We start from the raw sequence: 16221 nt of genomic DNA, 5'->3' as shown, positions 1-16221 counted from the left end.
GATAAACATCAGGAGTCAAAACATGAAACTGTACTCATTGCAAGCATTCCTAACCCTGGAAAATGCTGACATTTTTGAAGTCACAGAAACCTTGTTCAAAGCTGCAGAGAGCACCCCAGCCATACCAGGTTAATAAATTTAGACTTCAAACCATGGGCAGCAAAGCAAAAGGAGGTGGAGTTTGAATATATATTAAAGATATACCCACCTCCAGGCTGGTCAAACAGTATGATGCACAGAAGACACTCCATATACAGTTAACTGTTGACAAGACCCCTATTCAAATCATAACTAGCTACAGGCCCCCAACTTTGACCCCACTCCACCTATCTGGACCTCTTTGAATCTATCAAGATTCAACCCTTTACCCTGATCCTGTGTGACTTTAACTATCCAACCATAGACTGGAAGAACTACTCATGCCAAAACACAAATTCCCAGAGATTCCTTGATTTTGTCAATGCAAATGCCTTGGACAGGCTGGTTGATACCACCACAAGAAGTGATAATATCTTGGACTTGGTACTAACCAACATGAGTAGCCACTGCAGCACCCCTACAGTATCATCCTCCTTGGTAAGATCTGACCATAACGTAGTCACTTTCAAAGTCAACATCTCCCCTGACCAGCCCCTCAGCTAGGGTCAAACAAAAATCTTTTCCAAAGCTGACTACAACCTCCTGAGGGAATGCATAAACAGTTTCACAGCTCCCTCCCCTTCCATAGGAACCAGCACATATGCACTAGTTCCTATGGAAGATATAAACAGCTTCACAGCCCCCTCCCCTTCCATAGGAACTAGCACATATGTCCAAACCTACACCAAAGGACTATATAAGCATTTATATAGCTGCATGGAATCAGGAATACCCAACAGGACAAAATCCTCCTCCTCAAGGAATAGTAAACATGTCTGGTGGGCATCTACAATAAATAAACTCTATAATAAAAGGAAAGAAATTGCTGTCCAGGACCAAGAAGGTGCCTAATTGGAAGCAATCTCTCCTTAGCCTGAACAAGGAAATAAGAGCACTAGTGAAATCCTCCAAAGCAAACTTTGAGTCCAAACTGGCCACATCCACTAAAAACAATCATAAGGCCTTATTCATATATGTCCACAGTCTCAAAGGAAGCACTCAGATCTGCTCAGAACTGGTGATCAATTACACCACATACACAAATGTCATAGATGTAGCCAACTTGCTGTCAGACTAGTTTAGTGAAAACTTCATTCCTCTGCCCCCCATCAGTAAATCAGGACATCCCCAGCACCTGCCCCCTTCATTTATTTCTAGGGAGCAACTCATCACTACCCTCTCAAAGGCAAAAAGTACAGTCTCCTTTGGACCCAATAATGTCCCAGGCTGCATTCTACATGAACTCAGGCAGGAACTTGCAGCACCATTAGGCACCCTATTCAGCAAAAGCCTGAGTACTAGCTTCATCCCAACCAAGTGGAGGACAACCACTGACATCCCTTTGCACAAATGTGGAGGGTTCACCGATCCAGGAAATTATAGACCCATCAGCCTAACTAGTCTGATCTGCAAGGCCATGGAACAGATTATCATGGACCTTATTAACTAGGACATTGTCAACCTCCAAAGACTTGATTCCACACAGCTTGGTTTTGTTAAGGGGAGGTCATGCCTGTTAAATGTGATCAATTTCTTTGAGACAGTCAGCAAAGCCGTGGATGAGAAGACAATGCACACCACCTACCTTGACCTGGCCAAAGTACTATTCCCCACTCAGGTAAAATAAATACACACTCAAAACCTGTATGTTATCAGATGGGTAGCAAACTTGCTCACTGATAGAGTCCACACAGTCAAAATAGGGGAAGCCACCTCAAGCAATAGACCTGTAATGAGAGGCATACTCCAGGGATTGGTCTTGGGGCCTCTGTTGTGTGGAATATACTTTCTCTGAGGTGCAGGCCAAAACCGGTGTGCTATGGCTGACCCAAGTTTGTAGATGTCTACAAGCTGGATACTGTCATCAATTCCCCTAGTGATGTGGACATCCTCTAAGAGGGTCTCACCTAAACAAATGACTGGTGCCAGAAACATGGCCTCAAACTGAATGCCAAAAAAATGCATCATCATCCCCTTTGGGGAGAGTGACATCCCCACAAATTATCACATTGATAACAAGGTCCTAAGCATGCAGTCAGCTGTGAGGGACTTGGGTACCCAGGTTGATAGCAACCTGACTTTTGACCACCATATAACCTCACTTGTACAGAAGGCTTTCTACATGGTCCACCTCATTGGAAAGGGTATCTCATCCAGGGACAAGGAGGTCATAACATCCCTGTATTCTTCCCTTATAAGACTCATTATTGAGTACAGCACCCCTTTCGACATGTACCTCACAAAGCACATGCAGCAGCTGGAGAGGCCACAGAGGTTCCTCACCAGGAGAATCCAGGGCCTTAAACATCTATCCTACACAGAAAAGCTAAAAGCCCTGTCCCTCTACTCAGTCTCATACAGACTCCTCAGAGGTGACCTCTGTCTGGCATATAAAGCAATCTCAGACCCCATCTTGATGGGACTGCTGCATATCCACAATTCAAGCTCCACTCTAATAACCCTCATGCGTGACCTCAACCTGGTCTGTGGCATCAGTAGGGCTTATTGGTGGAACAGATTTGTGTCCCAGAGACTTTCCCTTCTGTGGAATAGACTCCCTATCCACGTTAAGCAGAGTACCTCATTATCCCTTTTTTAAGTGCAACCTAGGTAACTGGATGGGGAAGAGAAAAAACACACCTGGGATTCCACCAATGTCTCTGCTGAATTGGGGCTGACTTTTCAGGAAATGGGCTAAATTATTGGCTAGGCTTGTAAGAGCCTCAGGGCCAATAACAATATTCTCAAATATCCTGAAAAAAACTCCTCATTATCCAACCTACTTACTATCTATACTGCAAACCGGTACCTAAGATCCAGTGAAAAATCTCTCCTCTCCATCACCAAGGCTAACAATAATGCAGGGAAAGCGCTCTATTCCCACACCGTTGCCAGAAATTGGAACTCTCTTCCCCTATCCGTGTCCACTGCCCCCTCCACATCCATATTCAAAAACTCCCTCAAATCGCACCTTCTTAGTACCTGGTTATGCAATTGTATCACATCACCCTACACATACTACTATTAACTCCCCAAATTCCTCTCTGATCACATGCTGGAGCTCTGATCCCCTGTAGGCTTGGTCATCTGAAAGGGTACTTTTAACTGTAGAATCTTACTTGATATATTTTTTTCTTACCAATGTATGACTGACATTGTCTTTTTACTCATGTTCTATATCTTCTTTTACCTGGAGTGTTTTTATTAATTTCTTGTTACATCATGTATGCTGAGCATAGTAATATAACCTGTTTTGTATATTATGCTGGATGTACTGTATTTGTATTACTTGATGTTGGAGCTTTTCTCCCCGGGCCTCCGCTGAAAATGGACCTGGTCCAGTCGGAATTTCCCGGTTAACAAATGTAAAATAAAATAAAATAAATAAATAAATAACTTCCTATGCTCTTATATACACACACGTATATATATGTGTGTGTATATATATATATATATATTTATATATTTACACACACACACACACACACACACACACACACACACACACTTACATATTATTTATACAATAATTTTAAGTCATTTTCATTTTCATATTTTATACATCAAATTTGCTATTCATATATTTTTCTATCTACCCCACTCCTTTTTCCATAATTTAATCTTCTTTAATGTTAGTGACACTATCCAGTTTATTAAACATGAATCCATCAATTATTTCATTCTATAATATCAAAATATATATAAAACACTTTTTTATCTGTCTTCTTTTGATATTTTGTTTATAGTTTCATATTCATATTCAGTCATATCCATATTTATACCCTCATTATTCTTTAAATTTATGAAAAAAATCTATACATAATTTATTCCAGTGTTTAACTGTCTCACATTTTAAGAAAACATGTTCTGATGTTTCTTCTTCCTCATAATACAAACATATTCTTTTACTTTTCTTTTTGTAAAGCATACTTGACATTCAACATTATGTCTGCACAATTTCTTCCTTTCTTCAAATTGCTTTAATATTTACTTCTGGAACATTTTCCCATGGATTAATACAGTAATATTTCCTCGTAATATTTTATACCATGTTTTCCTGTCTTCTTCCACTTCATCAGTCCTTATTTTCCAAATTGTTATCTTTTGTTGATAATTCTCTAGTGCTTCATTAAAACATTTTTTATTATTTTATTGTTTGTTGTTTCCCTGAATTCTTTATACTTGTACTTAAATATATTTGTCAGTAACTTTTCATTTTTTCATTTAACCATTTCAATACTTTATGCAAATGTATTGATGTAGCATAAACTACTGGATTTCTCATACCTAATCCTCCTTCTTTATTCATTTATAGTACACCCCTTTAACAGGTTTAATCTCAATCCCCATATAAAGGAGAAGAATATTTCTAATAAAAGTTTTTCATACATTCTAGGAATCATGACACCACTGTATAAATTTGCTATCTTACCCATTAATACTGAATTAATAAAATCCACTTTATTATATGCTAATCTATACATTTTTCAAAACATAGCAATATCTTTTATTTCATTGCTTATTATATCTCATCCCTTCTTATTGCACGCTTTATCAAAATATATCCCTAGAATAGATATTTCTTTCACAGAACATTGTATACCTGCTATTTTTATAATGTCACACATTCCCTTATATTTTACTATTAAGTCATACATCTGTCCTTTAAATTTTCAACTTAATAGATAACTTCTCTCATCCATTCTCTGTGTTAGTTTTTTAAATAATATCATCTGCATATGACATCATAATTGGAATTTCTACTTCTGTTTGATTTTTTTTAATTTGCATTCTTCATTTTCTGATTACCCTCTCTAACTATTCTAGTCAAGACTAAAAAAAATACAATGCTACTCATAGGACACACTTGTTTTACACCATTATTCATATATATTTCTTTACGTAGCCAACCATTGACTAGAAGTCTTGCTTTGTTATTCTTAAAGACTGTTCTACCACCTTGCTTGATTTTATCATTAAAATTATATATATCCATTATTTTCCACAGTATATGAAGCTGTATTGAGTCAAATGCTTTATTAATATCACCTACCATAAATTTTATGTCTTCTTTCTTTCTACTTATATCATCAATAATTTCTCTCACTGTCATTAATAATTCTTGTCATCCTTTTCCTTTTAAACCGTATACACTTTCCTCCATTATATAGTACCTCTTACTGTCAAATTTTTTTGTTATATTTCATAAATATCTTATAATCTGCATTATTTAGAACAATTGGTCGACATTTTTTATATCTTCTTTTGCTCCTTTTTTCATTATAAATTTTAATACCTACTGCAGAATTCCTTATACTTTAATCTTTCATTTAGCCATTCATTAAATATAAATATTAAATATTTTTTACCATCTTTCTAGATTTTTATATATTTCAAACACACTACTATCGGGACCAGATGCTGATTCTACATTTATCTGTTTAAACACTTTTTCTAATTCATATAGTATGATCTCTTTTTTAAATTCTTTATTGATTTATTCTGATTTTTATTACTTCCCATGTCTTTATACTATGTCTCTTTTTTCTAATCATTTCTTTCACATACCTTACAATGATTTCCATAATTTGTTGCCGGCTTTTCCTTATATTACCTTCTGTATCTTTCATTGCTTCCATTACACTATTATCCTCTTTCACTGTCTTGCTTAGATTAGGTGAAACCTCTTCTTTCCTTCCTTGTAAAATGTCTGTGTTTATGCAATAATTCTGTAATTGTATATTTTTTTTAATAAATTTCTTTTTATTTTTTCATAATAATCATTATTAAACCCACTGTTTCTGAACCCTGTTCATTCCCTATGTTCCCTATTATTTCCCCATCCCATATTTTATTTGTCTGTAATATTTATTCATATATCAAAATTCTTATATCCTCCAGAATAATAATATTCATGTCACATTTATTATATCATTCTAAAATACAGGTCTACACACAATTATACAATTCTATGCATTCTAAAATTTCTAACCTTCTTGTGATATTTTTCATAGTATTAATGTTTACTGAAAGAATCCATAAATTATTCAGTTCCCTGTTTCTTAGTTTAGGAGATACGACCTTATATTAATTTCTTATAAGAAATTATTTTTTACCCATTCCCTTCTTTTCCTTTATGTTAATGGGTTTACATTTTCTTTTTTTTATCTTTTACTCTTTGACCAATGTAATTCTTTTTTCATCTTACAATTTTCCAACTTGTATCTTCTTTATCACTAACTTCTGAGTCTATCTCTAATTCATCTCCTTCATTATTTTCTCAGTATCTCCCTTTTTCTAAAGTTTTATTTATTTCTATCTCTTCAGTCCTTTTTTGTTCTTTCTCTTTGCTCTTTCATAATACTTAACTCATTTTCTTTTTCTTTACAATTCATCCATAAATATACTTTTTTTACATTTATAATGTTCCAGTTCATAGCTTTTGATTCATGTCCTGTTTCACCACATATGTAACACTTCTTTTTGTCACTATTATTGACTATATGTCCTACTTTCCCTCAAAAATAACATGTCTATGGTTGTCCTCAATATTTTACAACACCCCTGTTACCATCAACATTTATAATACTGAGAATATGTACAATTTTTTTCCATTTATATTTTCAGAATGACATTGCAATCCCATGCCCCAGTCCATAAACCACTATTACCATAAACTTTTGGAATGCCTATTACTTCTTTACATATATTTTTCATATGTTCTTTTAAAGTCTCTCTCTTTCCACTTCAGTTCGAAACTGTGTATGAAATGTCTTTTTAGTTTCTCAAAAAGATGTTTTTATTATATATTCATTCTAAAGATTATTATTGTCTTTTTTCATATTCACATAAAAATCTCCCCATGTCTTGTACAGTCTCAAAAAAATGTCATAAAATACCCTTTGTTATTCAAAATTAATTCTCTTACCTCTTGTGTTTTTACACCCAAAGGTGAGATTACATTGTCGCATATCTCGTATCTGGTCAACTCCTGATCTCTTTTGCTTTTTATTCTTACCATGAATTTTCTTTTTACACTGTGCTCTTTTCTTTTTTCTTTCATTTCTTCTTGTGCAGCTACTGTCTCTGCATACATTTTCTTACCTTTTCCGCTGCCTCCTTCCGACATCGCTTCAATGTCCACTTCATTTACTTTCTCCACAATGTCCCTCTACAATATGTCATTCCCTAGTTCACTTTGATTTATCATTTATTGCAGTAAATCATCCTGAAACCCTCACAATATGATGTTTGTAACTTCACCATCTTCTATGACTGTCTTTTTTCTGAAAAAGTTCTTCTGAGTCTTCTACTTCTATACTATTTACTTTTTCCAAGATGGCATTCACCTCTACTCCTTTTGGTTGGCTTTCCAACTCATGGACCATCCTCTACACTAGGAATGTGATTCATGCACATACTTGTATACACTAACACTACCAGTGCTGATCGCGAGTAGGGGAAGTTCCCCAATGTAATGGCCAAATTTCCTCTAGTAGAATAAATACCATCTCAGGATTCCCATGAAAAGTGTCCATTAGCCTTGTGGTACTAACTTGCATACACTAACACTACCAGTGCTGATCGCGAGTAGGGGAAGTTCCCCAATGTAATGGCCAAATTTCCTCTAGTAGAATAAATACCATCTCAGGATTCCCATGAAAAGTGGCCATTAGCCTTGTGGTACTAACCCAGTAAACAAGGGTAAATAAATAAAGTAAAGAATACCTATGGAGTGGAAACAATTTGTGAAGTTCTGACCCAAATTAATGAGATGTCCAAAACTTTGATTAATTCTGCATATTTACTTCTAGAGACAGTACTAGAGAATGACAGTTTTATGTTTGAGTAAACTGTGTATTATCAAATATGTGATATAACTATAAGCGTCTCCATGGCTAATAGTTATGCAAATGTTGCATAAAGGAAAATTATTGTCCATATGATGAAGTCTGTAATTGCATACTGTTATGTAAATGCCTTTTGGACAATGTATCTATGATTTGGGGTGGTTCCCTGGAAGACTTTGATGTATTTGCTCAGCATTTATCCTCTGTTACTGAATTTTTGTCTTTTAAAGTACAACATTCTTATGAGGCTGTCATTTTCTTAGATTCTGTTAATGCTCATAAGTGTGTTGGTGCTGGTGAGTATTAGAAGCAAAATACTTGTAATTTTTATATAGCAGTAGTATTATGCATCTTAAGCATGTCATTGTGAATGTACCTTACAGCCATATGTGAAAGGTATGTAGGCTTACATCAAGTAATGAGCAGGTCTATGAAGACCTTAATGGACTTGGTAATGATTTCATATCAAGAAGCTACAGTAAGTATATACCGAGTGAACATTCAATGAAGTTATGAATGAATAAATGTAGTGACAAGACTTGTTCATGATTTTGCAACAATAATACTGATATTCTTGCTGCTCCTAGTATGCTTTGAGATAATAAGGTGTATAGTTTGACTTCAGATAGTTGACATGTACAAATTAAATGTATTATAGAAACTAACTGGCCTATTTTGAGTATCTTTGAGGCACTGAGGAGAAAGTACAGGTGGAAAGCTAGTTTAATCTTACAGGAGAGTACTGACCTTAAAGTAGTACTTATGCTATAAGAATAGGCCTAGAAACAAATTTTTGTGTTAACAGGAAATGGGGAACGCTTGATAATTAGCAATCCACATGGGGGAAACACATGAGATTCAAAGTGTTTGCTAACAATGAGACTAAGAACTTGGTTTATATGGCTACTTTTTTAGCATACAGTGCATACTACACAGGGAAAATAAAGAGGAAAACAAACAGAAGACTGTAAGACAGGATAGCAGCTCAGTACTCCGTGCATTATAATAATGACTAAAGCCAGGGAATATTATTGGATTACATTTTTCAGAACAGATAGAAGCCCTGGCCACAGCCAGAATTCTACTGTCGGTATTAATTCATTAATTTCTGCCATCAGTCTCTTAATTAGGTGCCACACTGTTGACTGCCAGCAGGATGGACAGCGACTACCTAGAGATGAGAGTATAAACACCCCCACACACACACGCACGCACGCGCGCGCGTGTGTGTGTGTGTGTGTGTGTGTGTGTGTGTGTGTGTGTGTGTGTGTCTGTGTGTGAGTGTGTGTGTGTGTGTGTGTGTGTGTGTGTGTGTGTGTGTGTGTGTGTGTGGGTGTGTGGGTGGGTGTGTGTGTGTGTGTGCATGTGTGTATAGATATATGTGACGCCCCACCACTGGAATGGTAATCAAGAAGCCGCAGTCCTCACCACTGGTACCAGTGGGGGACATACATTGGGAGGATTACAAGTACACACACACTATTTCCAGATGAAGCTCTCTGCTTAAGAGCACACAGAGACCACAGTCAATCTGGGGCTGGTTTCTGCCTCTTTCTCCAAATCCCCAATAAGACTTCCCACTGGCACAGCTATAAAGTTGAGCCCTTAGCCAGGGTTCCAAGCCAAGTCCTCTAGCACTCTGTGTCCAACCAGTGCTTCATGTCTCTGCCCAAGTAGCTGACACACAGACACACTCTTGGAGATTTGTTTTCACACAAACACATCCCTGGGAAAGCCTGGCACAGGTTTACTAGGTATTCCCCCTTCTGCCCAGACTATAAGGTAGTTTTCACTGCTACCAGAACCTATTATTAGCTACTTTAAGGCCTTTAACAAAGGGTGTCCAATCTTACTGTGTAATGTTACTATCAATACAAATGGTAGTTTGACCAAGAGCAAGGCTATTAGGAGTGGCCCACAGTGTCTCCAAATAAATGTGCAAGTACTCTCAGAACTTAAATACCTCTACACAGATCAGCCACAGTGAAAGGTTTAAATATATTTCATAATAAATAATAAATGAACAAGACAATACTAAGTATATATTTACAGTGACATCAGAGTTCAAAATTACAAGAAATATTTAAAACAACATTGCAGGACAGTCATAAATAAAGAAAGAAAAATATCTATACTAAGCTTTGCTATATTCCTGACTATATCTAAGAGAATTACTATAACCTAAGAACTTACTTACTGTAGAGCAAGGCAGATGTAGTAAACGGATCTTCTTGCTGATGTCAAGTCAAAGACAGAATACAAAATGCTGTTCTAAGAGATTTCTTAAATTAATATCTCAGATATTACTGCTGGGATAACTTGCAGAATGACATCATTGCTTGTCACCTGACTCCTAGTTCACAGGCCCCAAAACAACCATTGTTGGCAGCTGGTAGAATTTAGCGTCTCCCTGTGAAAATACATGGCCTTCAGATCTATGGCAAATGCTGGAAGTCATAAAATAATTATAAGACAATACAGAAAGCTTCTCAGTGCAGATATTGTGTCTCCTTGTTGCCATAAAGTAATGCAATTTCAGCTGTTTCTCTGAAATTTACAAGACTGAGGTTAACCTCCTGTATGCCAGTTTCCACTGTTAAAATATATGCATTTACACAGTTACAATAGTGCATGTACATTTCTGTTCTTTTCCAGTAGGGCACACTGTGGATCCATTTTAAACACAAGCATTTTGCAACCCCTTTTCAACACACGTCTGTACAAACAAGTTTGATATACACATAACATATAGTTCTAATACAGTTGTAACACAAGCATCTTACACAAATCATTTCAATATTCACCAATGACATATAATTATTTGCAAAATTCCAGATAGTTGTGCTGGCAGTATCTCCTTTTATATTATATATGTGTGTGTATGTATGTATATATATATATATATATATATATATATATATGTATATCTATAAATGTGAGAAAACCTTTTCCATTGAACAAGACAAGCAGCTTTTTGCATTTCTTGCTCAATTTAAGTAATTTTGTCATATTTAAAGTGCTTAATCATGGCACAGGTTACCACAAATTTAGTGCTACAGTAAAGTTACAGTAGAACAATAGCACTGTATTGGTTTCTGCCTTTCAACTGCTTTTTATTAGAATGGGACAAAGCCTACACAAGATGTGCTGCAGGTTTGAGTAACAAGAAAATTTGATCAGTGGTATTGACATTAATGGTATAAACCTGTCTTAAAGTGAAATGCCCCTTGGTTAAAAATAAAATATATATCTTGTCTAAGCAATGTGTTTTGAAACAATATGCACTTAAAAATGATGGTCGTGAAATAAGTAGGAATAATTATTCTCATTATTTCTGTCATTTATTTTGCTTGGTTTTATAAAGTTTATGCTTTTTTAATAAAATTCAGCTGTGAGTTTTTACAGCTAAGTATATTGCTTTTAAAGATTTATTTCTTCTTGAATAACCAATGTGTGCAAAAATGGGAAAAAAGACGCTATGGATGGATGGATGGATGGATGGATGGATGGATGGATAGAGGGATTGATTGTAACAAGTATAGTATCAATTAGAAATAGTGACTGAATTCTTAGAGTTGTCTTTTTACCAGGATTAAGGAGAGGCTATTATTTTGGGTTAATATTTGCTTAACCAGAGTTTGGGGCTGGATCAATTATTAGTTATGCTGGCAATGATTAGATAGGCAATAGGTATGTTTTTGTTGGGGCAATTATTAGGACATTATGAGTAAGTTAAGCTAGGACTTTGTTCAATATTTGCACTCAGAAGGAGGAGAAATGTGATGGCAAGAATAGCAAATTCTAGAGAGTGTGACAGAAGGGGAGACAGGGATTTTTTTTAAGGAAATGTAACGGACTCATGTTAGTATGGCCATCACACATGAATGAATAAAGTGTGACAAATGTTGATGAAAATTGTTTGCTGAGATGAAGAATGTGGGATATGGATTATTTATTTATTTAATTAGTTCATTAATTTAATTACTTCATTAATTAGTTGTTAACCAGGTAGGTGAACATGCTTACTGACCCTTTTCAGCGATGACTTGGGCTCAGAGAGCAGCAGATGCACCACAGAGAGCAGAGAACATACTATAATCAAAGAAAATGACTATAGCAGAGACTACAACAAGTGTAAAGAAGCAACAGTTATGCAATAGTAACTACATTATTTACATTTTTTCATTATGTAGAAGTTTGAGCATTTCAGTAGTCATCTGATGGCAGTTAATATTAGAAATGAGGCTACTGGGGTATGAGATTAGCTTGTTATCCAGTGTCATGAAACAGGTACAGATGGTTTCCTCCTGAAGGTGAGACTTTCATTTATTTTTGTAAGCTGAAAAAGTCTGTTGATTTATTTTGTCATTTGGTAGCTGTTTCACCAATGGTGGTTCTGAAAGGGGGTCTGACTAACAAGGTAATTTCTTCATCAACACCTTTTAGTGAGTAGGTTGGTTTTATTATTAACGCGCCTATATTACCCGATCAAACATTTTGGTTAGCAAATACCTAAACGTCGAACTGGTAATATCAAAAAATTAAAACAGCAAATGGCTGACGTAACGTAGGGAATTAATTCCCTCGGCTGCAAAAAAAAAAAAAAAAAAATTAAACCAAAATGAAGTGGGGGCTTCACCCCCCCCAACTAAATATGCCAACTCGAAGATCAGTCTACAGTGGGGAAAGGGGCAAAATTTACATAATGGCCAAGGGAATTCTTTCCCTGTGTTAAATCAGCCGTTCCCGTTTTTTTTGCTTTTGCTATTACTAGATTGAAGTTTAGGTGTTCACTTACCTGAACATTCAATCAGGTCATAGAAACCCTTATTAACAATATTATTTTCAATGTGGGCTAGTATCCTTGTTTTAGAATTCTAAAGAGTAATGTACTGCTCAGGGGTGTAGCTCAGAGTGATATGAAGAACCAGTTGGTAGCCTTTAGTATATCACAGTGATGCTTTCTAGAATATGATAAGATAACAAATCTGCATGTCATAGTTTCAATAAACTAAAGCTTCTCTGTCTTGGCATAGCAGGAGTAGGCCATTTTCAAGTTTAGGCAGGAGCATATTTCTGGAAATGGCACATCTAGGAATAGGTAAAAGATGATAAGAGATATGATAACAAAGTTTACATTTTATTTGTATTTTTGTGGTAATTTTTCTGGTGTGTATGCAAAACGTAAGGCACGGGTCTATAAGTCCAAGATACCACTACTCTGTAACATCAGGAGTGTTACTGTTACTGGAGTTTTTTAAGAATAAATGGCTTTAATGCTGATATTTTTTTTTTGCAAGGAATAGAAGTCTTCATATTTTGTGGTTAATAAGTAGCTTGTTTGTGGCTGTTTATTTGCAGAGATTTAAGAAACTGGATTGGAGGTTGGTTTGTAAGGTATTATAGGGTTGTTGGGGAAAGTAAAGAAAATGGAAAGTAGGGAGAGCAGGAGGAATACTATAACTATATAAATGTGTGTCTTAGACATGTTGTTTTAAGAGGTTGTACTATGATATTAAGATAGTAAAAGATATTAACTTTCTAGTGGATAGGTTATATGTCAGGTAGCAGCGTATATCACAGGAAGCTTGGCTCTCAGCTTTTGTTCTTGTCTTATACTTCTCACCCATGTAGGATTACTGCTATGATGTGGATTACTTACTTTTGGCTCTACGTTGTGTTTTTTTACAGAATATTTGCTGTTTACCGCATTTAAATAGTTACTGTGAATTACACTGGTGCAATGAGTAGTGTTGTCAGCTTACACCAAGAGGCTGTTCAGCTCGATTCTCATCTGGGGTGCTTTCTTTGCAGAGTCTTCATGCCCACCTTGTGTTTTTGTGGGTTTTCACCAGGTGCTACAATTTCCTCCTAAATTCCAAAGACATGCTCTAGGTTGAGTGGCTACTCTAAATTGGCCATAGGTGTGAGTGCGTGTGTGTTTGGTTCTGTGTGGGTGTGTGTGTTTGTGTGTGCACATGCACACATGTGCATATGTATGTGTGTGGTATTGAAGAACAGCCACAGTAGGGCTAGCCATCTGATGCTGTGAACGTTGTCTCTAGATGATAGCCACTGTTGATGTGACACCGCAACACCATGTCCAAAATGGGAAAAGAAGTTTAGGGATGGATGGTTGGATTGATGGATGGCTAGCTGGATGGATGGATGGATGCTGATTTACTTTCTTTTTGCAGAACTCTGTTTAGCAAATATCCAGCCATTGTGTAAAATATCTTTGTGCTGCTTTTCACATAAAAAATGTCCCGTGACAGTTGTGTTTAAACAGTGAAAACTGCCAGCACCTTAAGGGTACTTTGAACTACTGGTATTGTTCCATTTTGATAAATGTCTGTCTAAATTAGTGCCCCAGCATGTTAAAAAAACTGATAGTCATAGTATATTTGTCTATTTTCTGCTGCTATGAAGAATATAATAATGTTGGTGCACATTTATTGGCTGATTCTTATTTTAACCCTAACCATGTTACATCAAATTTTATTTCTGTGTAGCCCATGAAAAAAGACTTTACTGCCTTGATCTGGTCTTTCAGGTTTGGACTTGACAATAATGGGTGGTCAAACCTGGAAACAACATCTGACCTTCTGAAGCAAACAGGTACAGGAATTATTTAGTTTAATTCTTAGAATAAGCTTAAGGGATAATGTATATTGTCTGTTGAGTTTATCAGGATGTTGCAGTTATGTCAGTCATATTTGATTAGATATCTTTATAATACATGTAACCCAATGATTACACTGAAGACAGGAATAAGATAGGCTTGTTAAACACTTTTATGTCAGAAAGGTGCTTAACAAATGTTTGTTTAGCATGTCTAACAGTTGATAAGCTCTAGTCTCCTGTCAGAGAATAGACAGCATCCAAAAGTGTGACAGAGTATTTCACATCTTTGAAGGTGTAAAACACAGAACTGTCACTGAGACACTGGCCAGAAGCTAGTACTACCTTTTCAAGCTTCTAGTCACCTACTGATATCACTAAGTCCTTCATAGTTTTCAAAGTCTTGAAATACTTTGTGGTCACTCACCTTTTCTCTGTAAGTAGTAGTACATCAGAGCAGCTAAATCTTCATGTAGAACAAAGAATTATGTTGGGATTTCTTATCATAAGTACCTGTTGTGTTCTTGACTTAGATGCCAAGAGTTTCACTTCATCTTCCAATCATTTTACTGCAGAGGCGAGTTTCTTGACTTCTGTGTATTGAGCACATAATAAGCAGGTTATGATAGTAAACAAAATCACAACCTCTGTATCTCAGAGGAACAAAAACTAAAAAGCTTATAATCTGCAGAATGCATATCTTTCTAGTGGAATGTGTAAAGATTAGCTTTAGGCTTAAGCTTGTAAACCATGCTACTTTCTATTGGTGACACTGAATACTTTTAGGATGAGTGTTTTACATTTCTTACTATAATGGACCAAACAAGCCAAGCATGTTTAAGGGTTATTTTAGTTTTGTTTTTATTTTATTAGTCCTTTAGTAACTGGAAAAGTCCGACTGAGCCAATGGCCCATTTTCAGCAGAGGCCTAGGGCAAAAAGATCCACAACAGATTCAAAAACATAAAGAATAGTTGATGAAGAATTATATACAAGGGGAGAAAAGTCTCACAATAGATTAAATATTTCACAATGAGTTGATGAGTATTTATATACAAGGGGAGAAAATCCCTGTAGTAGATTAAATATTTTACAATGAGCTGGGGAAAAAGGCTCCATAAACACACATAAAAAAACATTTTACAGCAGTTATTAAGTACTTGTATACAAGGGGAGAAAAGTCCCACAACAGATAAAACTCTTTGTAATATATTGGCGGGTGTAATTATTGCATAGCTGACTGAAGGATAGCTGACTTACAACTCATTTGCGAATGACACATAGCAGTGCATCAGTGTGAGAAGGACCATGTAAATATTGCAGTGATTTCATAACAAAATGCTTGTTATTACTACTGTTTCAGGGGAATCAGACATCCTGCAGCCAAGATTTCTTTAAAAATAGTTATTTTCCAATGGAGGAAGTTCCTTTTATTTTGTGTGTGTTTTGTGTGTGTGTGTGTGTGTGTGTGTGTGTGTGTGTGTGTGTGTGTGTGTGTGTGTGTGTGTGTGTGTAAAATGAAAGATAATTTATATTTAAAAACATAATCAACAGCTAATCATTCACAGGTAAATTCCCACTGTAAATTATGTGTTACTCTTGGGAAGTAGTTT

The 16221-nt window shown here is 35.9% G+C and overlaps 1 protein-coding gene across 1 annotated transcript in view; it reads left to right on the top strand.

The window, feature by feature from the left end:
* CWH43 (cell wall biogenesis 43 C-terminal homolog) overlaps positions 1-16221 on the top strand; it is a 676650-nt gene that overhangs the window by 416317 nt on the left and 244112 nt on the right. Inside the window, exon 11 of the mRNA XM_044056345.1 lies at positions 14501-14606. Coding sequence (XP_043912280.1) covers positions 14501-14606 — 106 coding nt within the window. The remainder of the gene's footprint in view (positions 1-14500; positions 14607-16221) is intronic.

Source organism: Protopterus annectens, chromosome 14.part0, assembly GCF_019279795.1.
Source record: "Protopterus annectens isolate FY-2018-M chromosome 14.part0, PAN1.0, whole genome shotgun sequence".
Lineage (NCBI taxonomy): Eukaryota > Metazoa > Chordata > Ceratodontiformes > Protopteridae > Protopterus > Protopterus annectens.
This window is presented reverse-complemented; position numbering and strand designations above follow the sequence as displayed.